This window comes from Fistularia commersonii, chromosome 25 (genome assembly GCF_037954325.1).
Source record: "Fistularia commersonii isolate RoL2024-O1a breed Wild chromosome 25, RoL_Fcom_v1.0, whole genome shotgun sequence".
NCBI lineage: Eukaryota > Metazoa > Chordata > Actinopteri > Syngnathiformes > Fistulariidae > Fistularia > Fistularia commersonii.
The window spans coordinates 6,676,172-6,688,526 of NC_141308.1; the positions used below are offsets into that span (position 1 = coordinate 6,676,172).

General features: G+C 41.4%; 2 protein-coding genes across 2 annotated transcripts; both read right to left on the reverse strand.

Moving 5' to 3' along the window:
* On the reverse strand, window positions 1-3,435 carry fem1a (fem-1 homolog a). Its single transcript, XM_086172891.1, has one exon. It carries the CDS (start codon window positions 3,270-3,272, stop codon window positions 1,419-1,421), a length of 1,854 nt encoding a protein of 617 aa, XP_086029017.1. The 5' UTR covers window positions 3,273-3,435; the 3' UTR covers window positions 1-1,418.
* A 3,856-nt stretch (window positions 3,436-7,291) lies between these two features.
* On the reverse strand, window positions 7,292-10,400 carry LOC147219008 (C2 calcium-dependent domain-containing protein 4C-like). The gene is made up of 3 exons (XM_086172814.1): window positions 9,862-10,400; window positions 8,492-9,257; window positions 7,292-8,342 (listed from the first exon to the last, which is right to left on the reverse strand). Exons 2-3 carry the CDS (start codon window positions 9,233-9,235, stop codon window positions 7,791-7,793), a joined length of 1,296 nt encoding a protein of 431 aa, XP_086028940.1. The 5' UTR covers window positions 9,236-9,257; window positions 9,862-10,400; the 3' UTR covers window positions 7,292-7,790.
* Between the last annotated feature and the right edge of the window lie 1,955 nt (window positions 10,401-12,355).

Below are 12,355 nucleotides of genomic sequence, written 5' to 3' on the forward strand. Positions count from 1 at the left end.
TCCTGCTGTGAAACTGAATTTTATTCAGTTATCGCCAACACACTTTCATCACTTAAAGAAGTCGGTAAAGAAAGTGAAAGGCAAGGATATTCAATAGCCTGAATGGAGGTTGTCAGTGATTTAGAGCCTCTCAGTCTGCATTCAACTTGGTGCTTAGCACAGACAAATGTAATAAAACATTCTTGGTAACACAAGATAAAGAAAATATGGTCTATTAAAAATAAGACTAGGATGCAGGGGTGGACAGAGAGCCATCTGTTCTGTTTCTGTGACCTGCATCTGAGGTCAAAGGGAAAATCCATGCAAAAAAAGAAACAAAACCTGATCTGAGAGGGTTTTTCTGAGGCCTCTCGCAAGAATACAACAATGGCCAGGGCTCTGTTGTGACTGTCTCAAAGGTTCAAAGTGAAACTCTTCTTTGACAGGACATTCATTATCACTGCTGATAGTGACACAACCAGGATAAAAAGATGTCTTGCGAAGATCCAATTTGAGACTGTCAGTAAGTAGACAGTTCCACAAAACAAACTGATTCACAAAATTATAGGATGCCCTTTCAGCATTAACATAATTCGCTCCAAGATAATGTCAATTGACACCATGTATTTGAAAAGGCTTGATTTCTACTGGAATATCTCAAAGGGCATAGGTTATAAATGTGTGTGCAGACTGGTGAGGGTTAGTTTGAGAACTGTGGCTTCTTTGTCAGGGAAAAACAACTCACCCACAGTCTGAATGGCTCAGCAGGCTGTAATACTTAGTTATTAGTTCTGCTTACAACTAGAGAGATTCATTTAATTTTTCCTCACAACTGAGTCTGTATCAGTATGTAGCCTGTGGCTGGTGTTTGGCACATTAATTCAACATTCCCACAGCAAGAAATAAAGCAGAGAATGTGAATCAAGGACAAACGAGGATAGGATGCTGTTTGTTGAAATATGACAATTTTGAAGGGTAATGCCACACCAATACAGTGCCAACAAATTCCTCTTCGCTTTCACATACATAATCCAAACATTTTGATCGTATGTATTTTTATGAGTAATACTAAAACCCTCCTTTCAGAAAGTACAGCCCCAAAATCCCCTATAAAGGTCAATGTCTTAGTAAGGAACAAGAAAAAGTTGAAGCCCAGAATCACCCTGCTTTAAATAACAAGAGGATAAAAGAAAAATCAATTTGAAAAGATTAATGAGTTACTAAAAAAGCTGAATAAATACCCCAGATTTCAGCTAGAGGTTTAAGCCCAAAGACATAATGTTTAGTGGTTTGCTATGGTTTGGTCTGACATGATGGGATGCTGAAAGTTGAACCAGGAGTGAAGCAAGAAAAATGGAGGAGAATGACGGCAGGTCAAAACAGGGTAGGTCAACAGGAAGAGTAGTGCAGGATGCCTCAGAGTCAAACAGTTTTAGAGGTCAGTGCAGCTCAATAAAAGCTTCCATCTCTTCAGAAATTAGTCCTCTATAGGGAAGTCTGTGCTTTTCAATTGCACGGGCTGCCAGGCACTGAAGGGTGACATAGTTCAGTGGGTAGAGGGATGGGTGTGCACTGTTTTGCTCATCTAAGAGCTCATAGGCTGTCTTCCTTTGTGCATTTGTGGCATCAAAGTGAGCCCCAGCCTTCATAAGTAGCGCCATAATCTCAGGAGAGCCATTACAAGCAGCAATATGCAGTGGCGTGTTGTTCTCACTGTCACGTGAATCAACATCTGCCCCGCATTCTAGGAGCAGCGACGCCACGGATAGAGACGGGAAACGGCCGACGGGGTAGCGCCCCACCGCCGTGGTTTCCTTGTCGACAGCCATGTGAAGAGGGGTGAAGCTGCCTCTCCCCCGTGGATTCAGCTTCAGCAGGCGGTACACTGTGTGCTTCTTCTGGTGCTCCTGCTCTGGGTTGCACTCCAGCTTCTCCAGTAAAAAGACGAGGTGGAGGATGATGGAGAGGGCCTTGGTGAATTGCGGAGCCTCTGGTGGGTTCTCTTTCTGTGCAACAGCTCGCTCAACCTCTCTTACACTTTTTGCCAGCACGGTCATCAGATCGTGGAAGGTGATACGTGTTGAAAGGGTGCCTTTAGCCCGGTCCTGAAGGACGAAAGAGAAAAGTTCTGCGAAGGATAAGAAACTGGAAGCCGTCATGGGACTGAGGGGATCCAGGTTGCTCTGCTGCATGTCTAATGCATATTTCCACAGGCTGATGCACCGTTCAAAGTTGCCTGAGTCAGCATAGACAGCTCCCCTGTAGCGAATGTAATAGGAGGTATCGGGATGGGATGGTCCCAGGATGCGCTCACGAACCAACAAGGCCTGCATCCTCATTTCATCGGGGTCTGTGATCAAAGCTTCAAGTTCTTCTGCGGTGTTCACTTCCTGCGCGCAGCCATAGGCGGGAATCGGGGGCCCCGGCGGAGGCTTGGTCAAGGAACCTGCTTTGTCCCCTGGTTGCCTCAGCTCCATTGCTCGCCTCCAGTACCTCATGGCTCCCAATAAATCCCGCTTTTTATCCACAAAAGTAGCCCCGAGGAGTTCGAGAGCATCGATTTTCTCCTCTCTAGATGTGCGAGGTTGGTGGGCAAGATACTCCACAATGTTAGTGTGTCCTGTTACACTTGCAGCAAGGAGTGGAGTCATTCCATATCCATCCCTCTCCATGCGAGCGTTGCATTTTAGCAGCATCTTCATGATGTCCAGACTACCTGATTCCGCACAGTCGTGAAGGGCGGTGTTTCCTTTCACGCTCTTGCGGTTAACATCAGCTCCACGGTCCAAGAGGAATTTGGCTATCTCCTTATGGCCTTTGTAACAGGAAATCATGAGGCAGGTGTGGCCGTGTCGGTTGGCAACCTCCATGTCAGCTCTGTGCTCCACAAGGTAACGTACGATTTCCAAGTGACCATCGAAGCAAGCAGCTCGTAGCGGTGTTGAGTTAGTTAGTGTTGCATTGTTCACTGAGGCACCGTGTTTCAGGAGCGTTTTAACCACTGGGAGGTGACCGGCTGCTGAAGCCGCCCACAGCGGAGGAGCCCCTTCGATGGTCTCCCCGTCAAAGTTCACCGACCCGCCAAGTTCAACGTTCGCTTTACAGTGTTCAAGGAGATAATCCACCACCTCTAAGTGGCCGTATCTTGAGGCTATCAAGAGCGGGGTTCCTCCCTGTGTTTTCTCTTCGGCTAGTGCCTCCAGTTCTTCTGGAGTTTTGTTGCTGAGCAACTTCTGTATAAGTTTCAGCTTACCATCTCTGGCTGCGTTGAAAACCGCCGTCGTTATATCCATTTTACTAGCTCTTTGCTGCCACTCTAGGCAGCAACCCCATAACCACTCGTTGACGGAAAAAAATATGAGTATGGTTTTAAACCGTAGAAATAAATATTATTGGTTCGGACTCGGCTTCTCGTTGACATCTTTCTGCCATTTTGAGGGTGCTGTCAAGATGGCGTTTGTGTTGTTTGACAGGTCTATGTTTACGAGGCCTGAAAGGAATTGTGGGCGATGTAGTTTTTACGGTTATTTGTCGATGAACGAGATCACGTTGATTTGCAAATTAGAAACTACGTTACCCATAATGCACTATGTTTAAATGACCTACCAGCTGACGGGTTTGCTTGGCATTGCTTTTTCGGTCAAATAAAGCGCACCGCCTCAGGATGAGAAGCCCGCAGTTTGATGCCAGCAGCTTGGAACTAAGTGGATTCTGTGGCTGCGGGTTCACAAATCTTACACACATTTTGTAAATACGCTTAGTTTAAGTAATATCGATTTAATTAGCAGGGATTTACAGCAAATAAGGCAGGGTTACTGACTTCCCTGACAGTAGATGAATGAATAAAGTGATAAAGACACCCCCCCAGAAATGCTATTTTTTTAATGAATTGTGAAATATTTTTGTCATAAAATCATAGCAAAAGTCTATATGTATATTTGATTGTGTGTGTGTGTGTGTGTGTGTGTGTGTGTGTGTGTGTGTGTGTGTGTGTCATGGGGATAAATGCATAAATGCATGAGTGGATAAATGCATTTCTAGCGCAAAGATTTTCTTCTGCAAATTACAATTTCAGTGAAGCCAGAAATTTTTAAATATATTTTGAAAGCTGTAGACCATGGCCTTATTACTAGTGTTTGAACAAAATTTCTTTGTCATGCAAGGTTTCTTGGATTTTGATTCTAGCAATTTGTCTGGAGCGTCATCCGAGAGGCTTCTTCAGCTCTCATTGCCTGTGGGGAGTTTCTGAATATAACATTGCAACATGTAAAACTGCTGCAAGTCAACTTCAGTTATCATGCATTGCCAAACAAGCAGTACAAGGCTGAAGTCTAATAATCAATCAGTGGACTGACTTTATGCACAATTACAAAAATTGTGGTATCAATCACTTAAATCATTCTTTTATTTACTTTCTGTCACAGATATATGTACTTTGCATATAGAATTCGATAACAATATATAATTCAATGTTATTTGCATTTCAAGTTTTGGGTTTATTGTATTATACCACCTTATGACTTTTATTAACTGATTACATGACATCTTCAGCAATCAAATGTACAAATGTATTTTTTTTACATCGTTTGTGCAATGAGGACGATTGCTATCACTTACAAAAAGCAATTGCTCTTCCAAAGGTCCTTAATTACTTTGTATCATTGCTGATATATCAATATGAGACTGCTCGCTTAATGGGTTGCTTTTTCACAGATAATTAGAAAGCACTAATTTCACTAAGTCTGTCAGGAAAAGAATATTGAATCTTTTTCAGTAATTTATCTCTCTGTTGTCAAGTCTGGGGAGTATTAATCTTCCTTTAGCTCTCAGATGAATGTGTCCCATACAGATATTTAGCTTATTGTGATGGGAGGAAACAATAACTGTCTGTTAAGTATCTAAGGGTTGAAATCTGCTCTCTGAGATTTTACACAATTTCTTAAAATGTATTGGAATCATTTAATAGCACCTTTATCAGGTTATATGTAAGGACAGAAGACAGTCCTGGTAGATCAGAAGTCATTTAAAGTTGCCAAAAGTAATGTCTTTGAATTGAATTCTATGGAATTTTTACAAGTGTATAAACACCAATTCATATGAAGTTGGGACGTTGTGCAAAACGTAAATAAAAACACAATACAGTGATCAGCAAATCACTTTCAACCTATATTCAGTTGAATATAATCTAAAGACATTACATTTAATGTTCAAACTAATGAACGTTATTGTTTTCTTTGCAAATATTCACTCACTTTGAATTTGATGCCTGCAACTCATTCCAAAAAAGCTGGGACAGAGGCATTTTTATCATTGTGTTGCATTGCCCTTCCTTTTAACAGCACTCAGTAAGTGTTTTGGAACTGAGGACACTAATTGTTTAAGCTTTGTCAGTGGAACTCTTACAAAAAACACACCCTCATTCCGTCACACACGGTGGTTTTTTAACTTTGCGCTGACTAAAATCTGGATGGGTCTTTTCCATCTTAGCCCGGAAAACATGACATCCATTATTTCCAAAAACAATTTGAAATGTAGACTCATCAGACCACAGCACACTTTTCCACTTGGCATCAGTCCATTTCAGATGCGCTTCGGCCAAGAGAAGCGTTTCTGGATGTTGTTGATATATGGCTTTCGCTTTGCTTGGTAGTTTTAACTTGCATTTGTAGATGCAGCGACAAACTGTATTATCTGACAATGGTTTTCTGAAGCGTTACTGAGCCCATGTGTTAATATCCTTTACTCAAAGATGCCTGTTTTTAATACAGAATTGTCTGAGGGATCGAAGGTCACAGGCATTCAATATTGGTTTTCGGCCCTGTTGCTTGCGCACAGGGATTTCTCCAGAGTCTCTGAATTTTTTGACGTTATCATGGACTGTAGATGATGAAAGCATGTTGAGAAATGTTGTTCTTAAACTGTTGGACTATTTGCTAATGCTGTTTTCACAAAGTGATGACCCTTGCCCCATCCTTGCTTGCAAACAATGGGGCCTTTTTTTGGGGGGGGGGGGGGTGGGGATCTCCATTTATACCCAATTATGACACTCAACTGTTTCCAATTTACTTGTGGAAAATTTCTAACAGGTGTTTTTTGAGTATTCCTCAACTTCCCCAGTCTCTTGTTGCCTCTATCCTAGCTTTTTCGGAATGTGTCGCAAGAATCACATTCAAAATGAGTGAATGTTTGCAAAAAAAAACAATAACTTTTATCAGTTTAATCATTTTTGTTTATGTTTTACACACATCCCAAAGTCATTGTAATTGGGGTTTGTACATGCTGTCCCTTTTTTGAGGTCAGAAATAACGGCAAACAAAATCTGTTTACTTTTCAAGTTTCAATATTGCGATTATATTATCTTATCAGTAAAATAACACATAGATAAAGTCCAGCTGTGTTTTTTCATCAAGATTATTATGATCATTATTATTATTATTATTATTGTTATTATTCTAAATAATTATGTTAATGTGAGTTCAAGATTATGGTTTTGCACCACTGTTCCGATCTAAAGTTTACATAATTTCTGACAACCATAAAATTTACAAGATAAACAAACACAGGGTTTTTTAACAGTTTAAAAATCCTGTGCACCTCTTATCTACGGTTCATTTCAAATACGTTTGTACAGCATGACATAATAGATCATTGTCGTATCTCGTGATGATGTGAAAAATAGGAATGCATTTATAGCAGTGGGATCCAACATGAGATACTCTCTCATGTCCTCCCAAATGGCACTTGTGCTAAGATCTATGTGATTTGAACCTTGGCAATAGGGCTTGACAAACTGTCTGTCTAGTGTTTCACCAGTAGAGGAGGCATATGATCCATTCTGGGATAGATACAAATGTGTAAGGTTGACTGAGTCTTATAGCCTTTTTATGGACCAAAAAACATGTCAATCTGCTGATTTGCTGCCTGCTCACAAACTCAGTTTAATTCACGGTGTAACGCATATTTGTCTGACAATAATGATAGACAACATCCCATCTCCTGTCTATTTGAAACTCGCTGGAGAAAGTTTGAAATATGCCTTTGATATTAAACTGGGAGTTTGAATGCACGCAGGGACAATATCATGTGCTGGAAATAAGGATTAAAATCTTCACAAATGACATCCGGCTTGATTCTTTCTCAAAGGACTCAATAAGAGACTCGTTAAAAGGTGTAATGAGCAAAGAGTGGTTAAGGGACATAAACTGTCTTGAAGAAATGTTGCTAGACAGATCACTGAAATAAATAGAGCTTTAAAAAAAATACTACTTTGAGTGTTTAGAACTTTTATTCACAAGCTCAAAAGCATGTAACACGGAAGCAGTCATATGAAAGTTACACCAAGTTGCAAAAATGAACTTTATCAGGACCAAAGGGGCATTATTTATTTCAAACAGCACAGGTATGGACAAAAAGCTGGACATAATATTATAGCTGCAAATTTCACCGATTACAAAAATACAGATCATTCAAAAATGAACTTGCAGCACAGTGCTCATCACATTTTTCGCTCAGTGCTTGAAAATAATAACACTAACAAGGACCACAGTTTATCTTTTCACAAGCTAATATATTGGTAAGTGGTTAATTTTTGCAGACTCAGTGTGCGCCTTCGGTGAAGTCCCAGCCAGTAATGGAAATGCATTAAGACAGAAGATTCAATGTATTTATTTGTTTTTCTGATGCTAAAAGGGTCAATGTTCTTCTTGCAACAATTTCACCTGTGTTGTATGTATCATATGTATGATGTTGGGTTAAAAAGTAGACAGAGATGATGGGGACTTCTTCCACAGAAAGGTCTTGACAGGGATTCCCTAAAGGCCAGCGAGCAGCTCACTGAGGAGCACCTCCCTTTCTCCAAGAAGCACATCTCTCTTCAGACTGGTTCCTTTGTTCACCACCTTTATCTTCATGGCCAGACTCTTTACTTGTGCCTTAGGCAGAGCATCAAAAAAAAAGTCTTCGTTGAATACCGGATTCCTGCTGTTCTTGATGATGGTGCTTCTCTGTTTCTGCTTCTTGCCAGGGTTCAGGTAGAGAGCTACACAGCAGTTAATGCTTTTAAGGTCTGTCTGCCTGTCATAAATGGCCTCCGCTGCGAGCACGCGCACCCTCAGCCGAGCCGCCTCGGCATCATAGTGAGTTCTCAGCCTTAGTGTCCCCCCCTTGTGGAGATTGACCGTGTGCTCACGCTGAAGGAGGTCTGAAACTGTGCCCCTCAAGGTGCTGTTTTTACATCCATGGAAAGCTGGGGAGGGAGAACAGCGCATGTGGCGGCGCTGCATGTTGGGGCTGTTGTCAGCTGAGCTGCATTCATCAGTGGAGAGAGAGCTGTGGCGGGCCAGAGAGCGCTTGGCACGAGATACCTGGGGAGAGAAGGGTCATGAGGTGGTAAATATACAGAATGTAACTCAACGGTAAATTGTACTAGAAAAACACTCCCGTAACATATTGATTCAATCGGATTCTAAAAGCCAAGTTATCTATACAGACAGATGGAAACCAGAGTGATCACCTTGGCTTGTGTCTCCTGAGTGATGGATCGTAGGAGAGAGGCAGAGCGGGAAAGAAGAGGGGAGTTAAAGGGGGATGAGTCTGCTGAGGAGCACGTGTCACTCTCTCCACCACTGAAATAGCGGTAGGGGTTTGGGTCAGCTGGGGCCAGAAGCGCTCCCCCTTGAGAGCGCCTCTGGGAGTTAGGGGAGGTGAGAGGGCTGCTGGGATCACTGTGAAAAAGACTTTCCTTGCGTCGAGTGTGAGGAGATTCCACCAGAGTAGAAAAGCCATATGAGGTCTGCGCCTTAGGGACGTAAGGCAGAGACATTGCAGTTTGTGACTGGGGGTCAGCGTTGGTGTTGACATCAGCATTGGCCCTGTGTGATGATCCGGCAGCTGGCTCATCCGCGCTCTCTATTTGGATGATATGACGGTTTGCCGACTTTTGGAGGCTGCGCGTGTCCCCTCCCAGTCGGGAAAAGAGACGAGGGCTGCAGGGGTTTTTGCTGCTCCGAGCTCTGGGACTCTGGCTACAAATGGCATGATCAGAGGAGGACGGTCGCAAAGTGGAGCAGGGCTGAGGCTCTGGGATTAGAGACTCCTCCGGTGGACAGCAAATAAGTTTGGGGGGAATGAAGAAATCAGGAATTTTGCCAGGAGTAAGGACATTAGCATACACGGAAACAGGAATGGCTTCAGTGGTCTGTGGGGATTGTGTCCCACTACTCTCCACAGACCTACGGAGCTTCTCCAGCAGCCACATGAGATGCCTCAGCACAGTTTCTCTATGAACAGAAAAATCATTTCAATTCAACTCAATTCCATCTCTCAAGTGGCAGGTGTAAATGCTATTTACATGAATCACGAACATTCAGCCATGCAGGCAAAAACAAACAAATTTCATTAAGAAATGAAAGAAAGAAATGCTGTTAAAATTTCAACAACAACATTTATATATCTAACCGCTTGTACATTATTAACTACCTCTACTCCACAATCCACTTTCTGCTGTGTGAATTGAAATTTGCCCACTGTAGGATGATTAAATGAATATTCTATTCTATTCAATTGAATTAGATTAAAAAAGTAACATTTCAGTAATGGTGAAGAAGAAACATATTTTACAAACATACAAAATATTCCAATGTTCAATCATATTCTTACAGGGAAATTATGTCTCTCTGAAACCACTATCAAATAACAGTTCTACACCATCGATTTATAGTATCCTGCAAAAAAAAAGAAGATGTTTACACCACAAAACTGTGTTTCTTATTACAATCTGAATGTTTTTGTTGAATTCGCGAAATAATTATAATAAGTAAAGATGCACCAAAACAACTTCAAATAATGGAATTTCAACCAAATATGCCATCAAAACGTACCTACCTGTTGACTGTGAAACTCTTTTTCTTTCCTTCGCAAACGTGATCGCTGGCGTGCGCCTGCACGGAACAAACCCTTTCCAAACCCTGTGCGTAAAAATGGTGTTTTCCACTTCACAGATGAAGTCCGAGATCCACCGCGCTTGCCAGCGGGAGCGGCTGTTAGATCGGCACCCACGCTTTATATGATGGGGTCTCTGACTACTGAACCAATGGGAAGGTTGTGATACCTCCTCATATTCACCGCAAAACTGTTCCTGGGAAACAAAAGAGAGCGGATGGAAGCAACGCCGCGTTTATAAACAAAAATAAAGATCTTCGCCGTGCGTCTCCTCCTACAGGTCAAAACGCAAACCTTGATTGGACTTCCTGCTTTTAAAAACTAATGACTGCTGTAATCACGTTCACCATCTGAACTCAGACAGGAAAAATGTAAGGGACTACTTTTGTGCTTAGACCAAAGAGCTTTTTTTGCACAGGCAATGGATGAAAACCAGAAAACCTTGACAATGAAATCTCAAATGAGTACTGTGCTTATGAAATAAAAAAAAACAAACAACAACACAACATAAAAATAAACCTTTACCTATTGCAGTGACTTGCTTGTTGCATGTTAAGGGAGTTAAATCAGTAGTTTTTTGTCACTGGAAAAAGACCTCACGACTTATAATAAACTTAAAAACATAAAAACTTATAATAGATCTCCAGTGGATCCCCTCAAAAGATTGTCCTTAGAGCTCGTCTACTAATGATCCCAAACGTTTGGGGTTCTTCCCCGCACCTAACAGGAGAAACAAAACATGCAAGACCTGCTACAACATTTTTTGAAGACCTCTGTCTACCAGCATCGTGTTTCTACTACACTGCTTTTTCAACGCATGCATGCAGTCACACACACTTCGACAAATTAGTCAGTGGGGTCTCTCACAAACATTCTCGCTACTGGCCTGGATGAGACAGCGATCCAAAGTGATTTCAACTACTGTCTACAACCGAAACAAATGAAAAATCTAATTTTCTTTGTATTTCCAGTCGGTGTTAGGAGAAATACTAAGAATGTGTTCAAGCCCACAGTGTCCAATGCCAGGTGTTAAACATGGAGGTGGATCTGTCATGGAATGAGCAGCCATCTCGTAGGAGTCATTTGGACCAGTCAGTGTTTTGCAGGGTTTCAGAGAGAAAGACTTACAGGAGCAATTTCTTCATGATCTGCTTCACGATACCCCAGACCTCTGGTGCCTTTCCACCGAACAACAATATGTTAGCCAACTTGCAGAAAGTTCAGAAATACAATGTTTACAATACGTGAGGAGGCTTGCAGATCTCAGTAACTGTACGGGCTCTCCAGGTTCTCCCACATCCTCCCACACATGAAAAACATACAGTAAGCTAATTGAAGGATCTTCAATTTCATGTAGGTGTGAGTGAGAGAGTTAGATATCTCTAACTGGTCTCCAGTGGCCGGTCTTGAGTGAACACCGCCTCATGACCAATGCCAGCTTTCAATCTATTCTCAAATTAATTACATTAAAAAAGTAGAAGAAGACACATATTTTACAAACAAACAAAATATACCAATGTCAAGTGATAGTCTTACAGGGAAACATGCAAACCAGTGTGTTCTGCAGAGCACCACAAAACTGTGTTTCTTATTACAACCTAAAGGTTTTTGTTGAACTCGCGAAATCATTATAATAAGTTAAATGCTCCAAAACATCTTAAAAAAAATGGAATTTGAACTAAATATGCCATTAAAATGTACCTACCTGTTGACTGTGAAACTCTTTTTTCTTTCCTTCATGACCAATGCCAGCTGGGATTGGCCTCATCCCCCTCCACCTGAATGGTACGTGTTATGACATCGTTTTTGAGATGTACCCCTGTTGTGCATCATATCTATATTTATGACCAGTACTCTGTGTACAACATGCATTAGTCTAGTACAAACCCACTCACCAATCAAAAAGTTTGCAAGTAGCTTTTGATGATGTCTTTCTTTATTAAATTCAAATATGGAGTAATTTCAGATGTAATAGATGTCCAAGGGAGTTCTGATAACCGAGTAAAGGTACAAACAAATCAGTCTTTCTCTTTAAAATAGCCTACTTAATTACAAATTAGTGAGGAGCCATTAAAGCACATGCAGGGGGTTGATTCACCCACTGGTCTAATCTATTTAGACAATTGACCATCTAATTTTGAATTCAGTGCGAAATGCATTGCGTCACTCAAAACTATCCCACAGTGGCTTTGTGACCATTGTGACTGCAAGTGCAAATGAAGAGATGATTTTGATATCTTTAGGTCCTCAATAAGAGCAATTTAGTGAAGGTTTCAGGCAGTCAGAAACTGGTGTATCTTGTGTCTAAAAGTAACAAATAGTTTATGCACCGTGCATCGCTACATCTCACGATCACTTGTCTGAGTCAATCTAGGGTGCACCGTAGTGGCTCAGTTGGCGTGATTATTATCTATGTGTGAAGCAAAAAGAAGAAAAA

Excerpts from the sequence above, each read along its gene's own strand:
- fem1a (XM_086172891.1), bottom strand. The coding sequence starts at position 3,272 with ATGGATATAACGACGGCGGTTTTCAACGCAGCCAGAGATGGTAAGCTG.
- LOC147219008 (XM_086172814.1), bottom strand. The coding sequence starts at position 9,235 with ATGTGGCTGCTGGAGAAGCTCCGTAGGTCTGTGGAGAGTAGTGGGACA. Across the intron at positions 8,343-8,491 it reads CTCAGGAGACACAAGCCAAG|GTATCTCGTGCCAAGCGCTC; the intron begins GTGATCACTCTG and ends TTCTCTCCCCAG.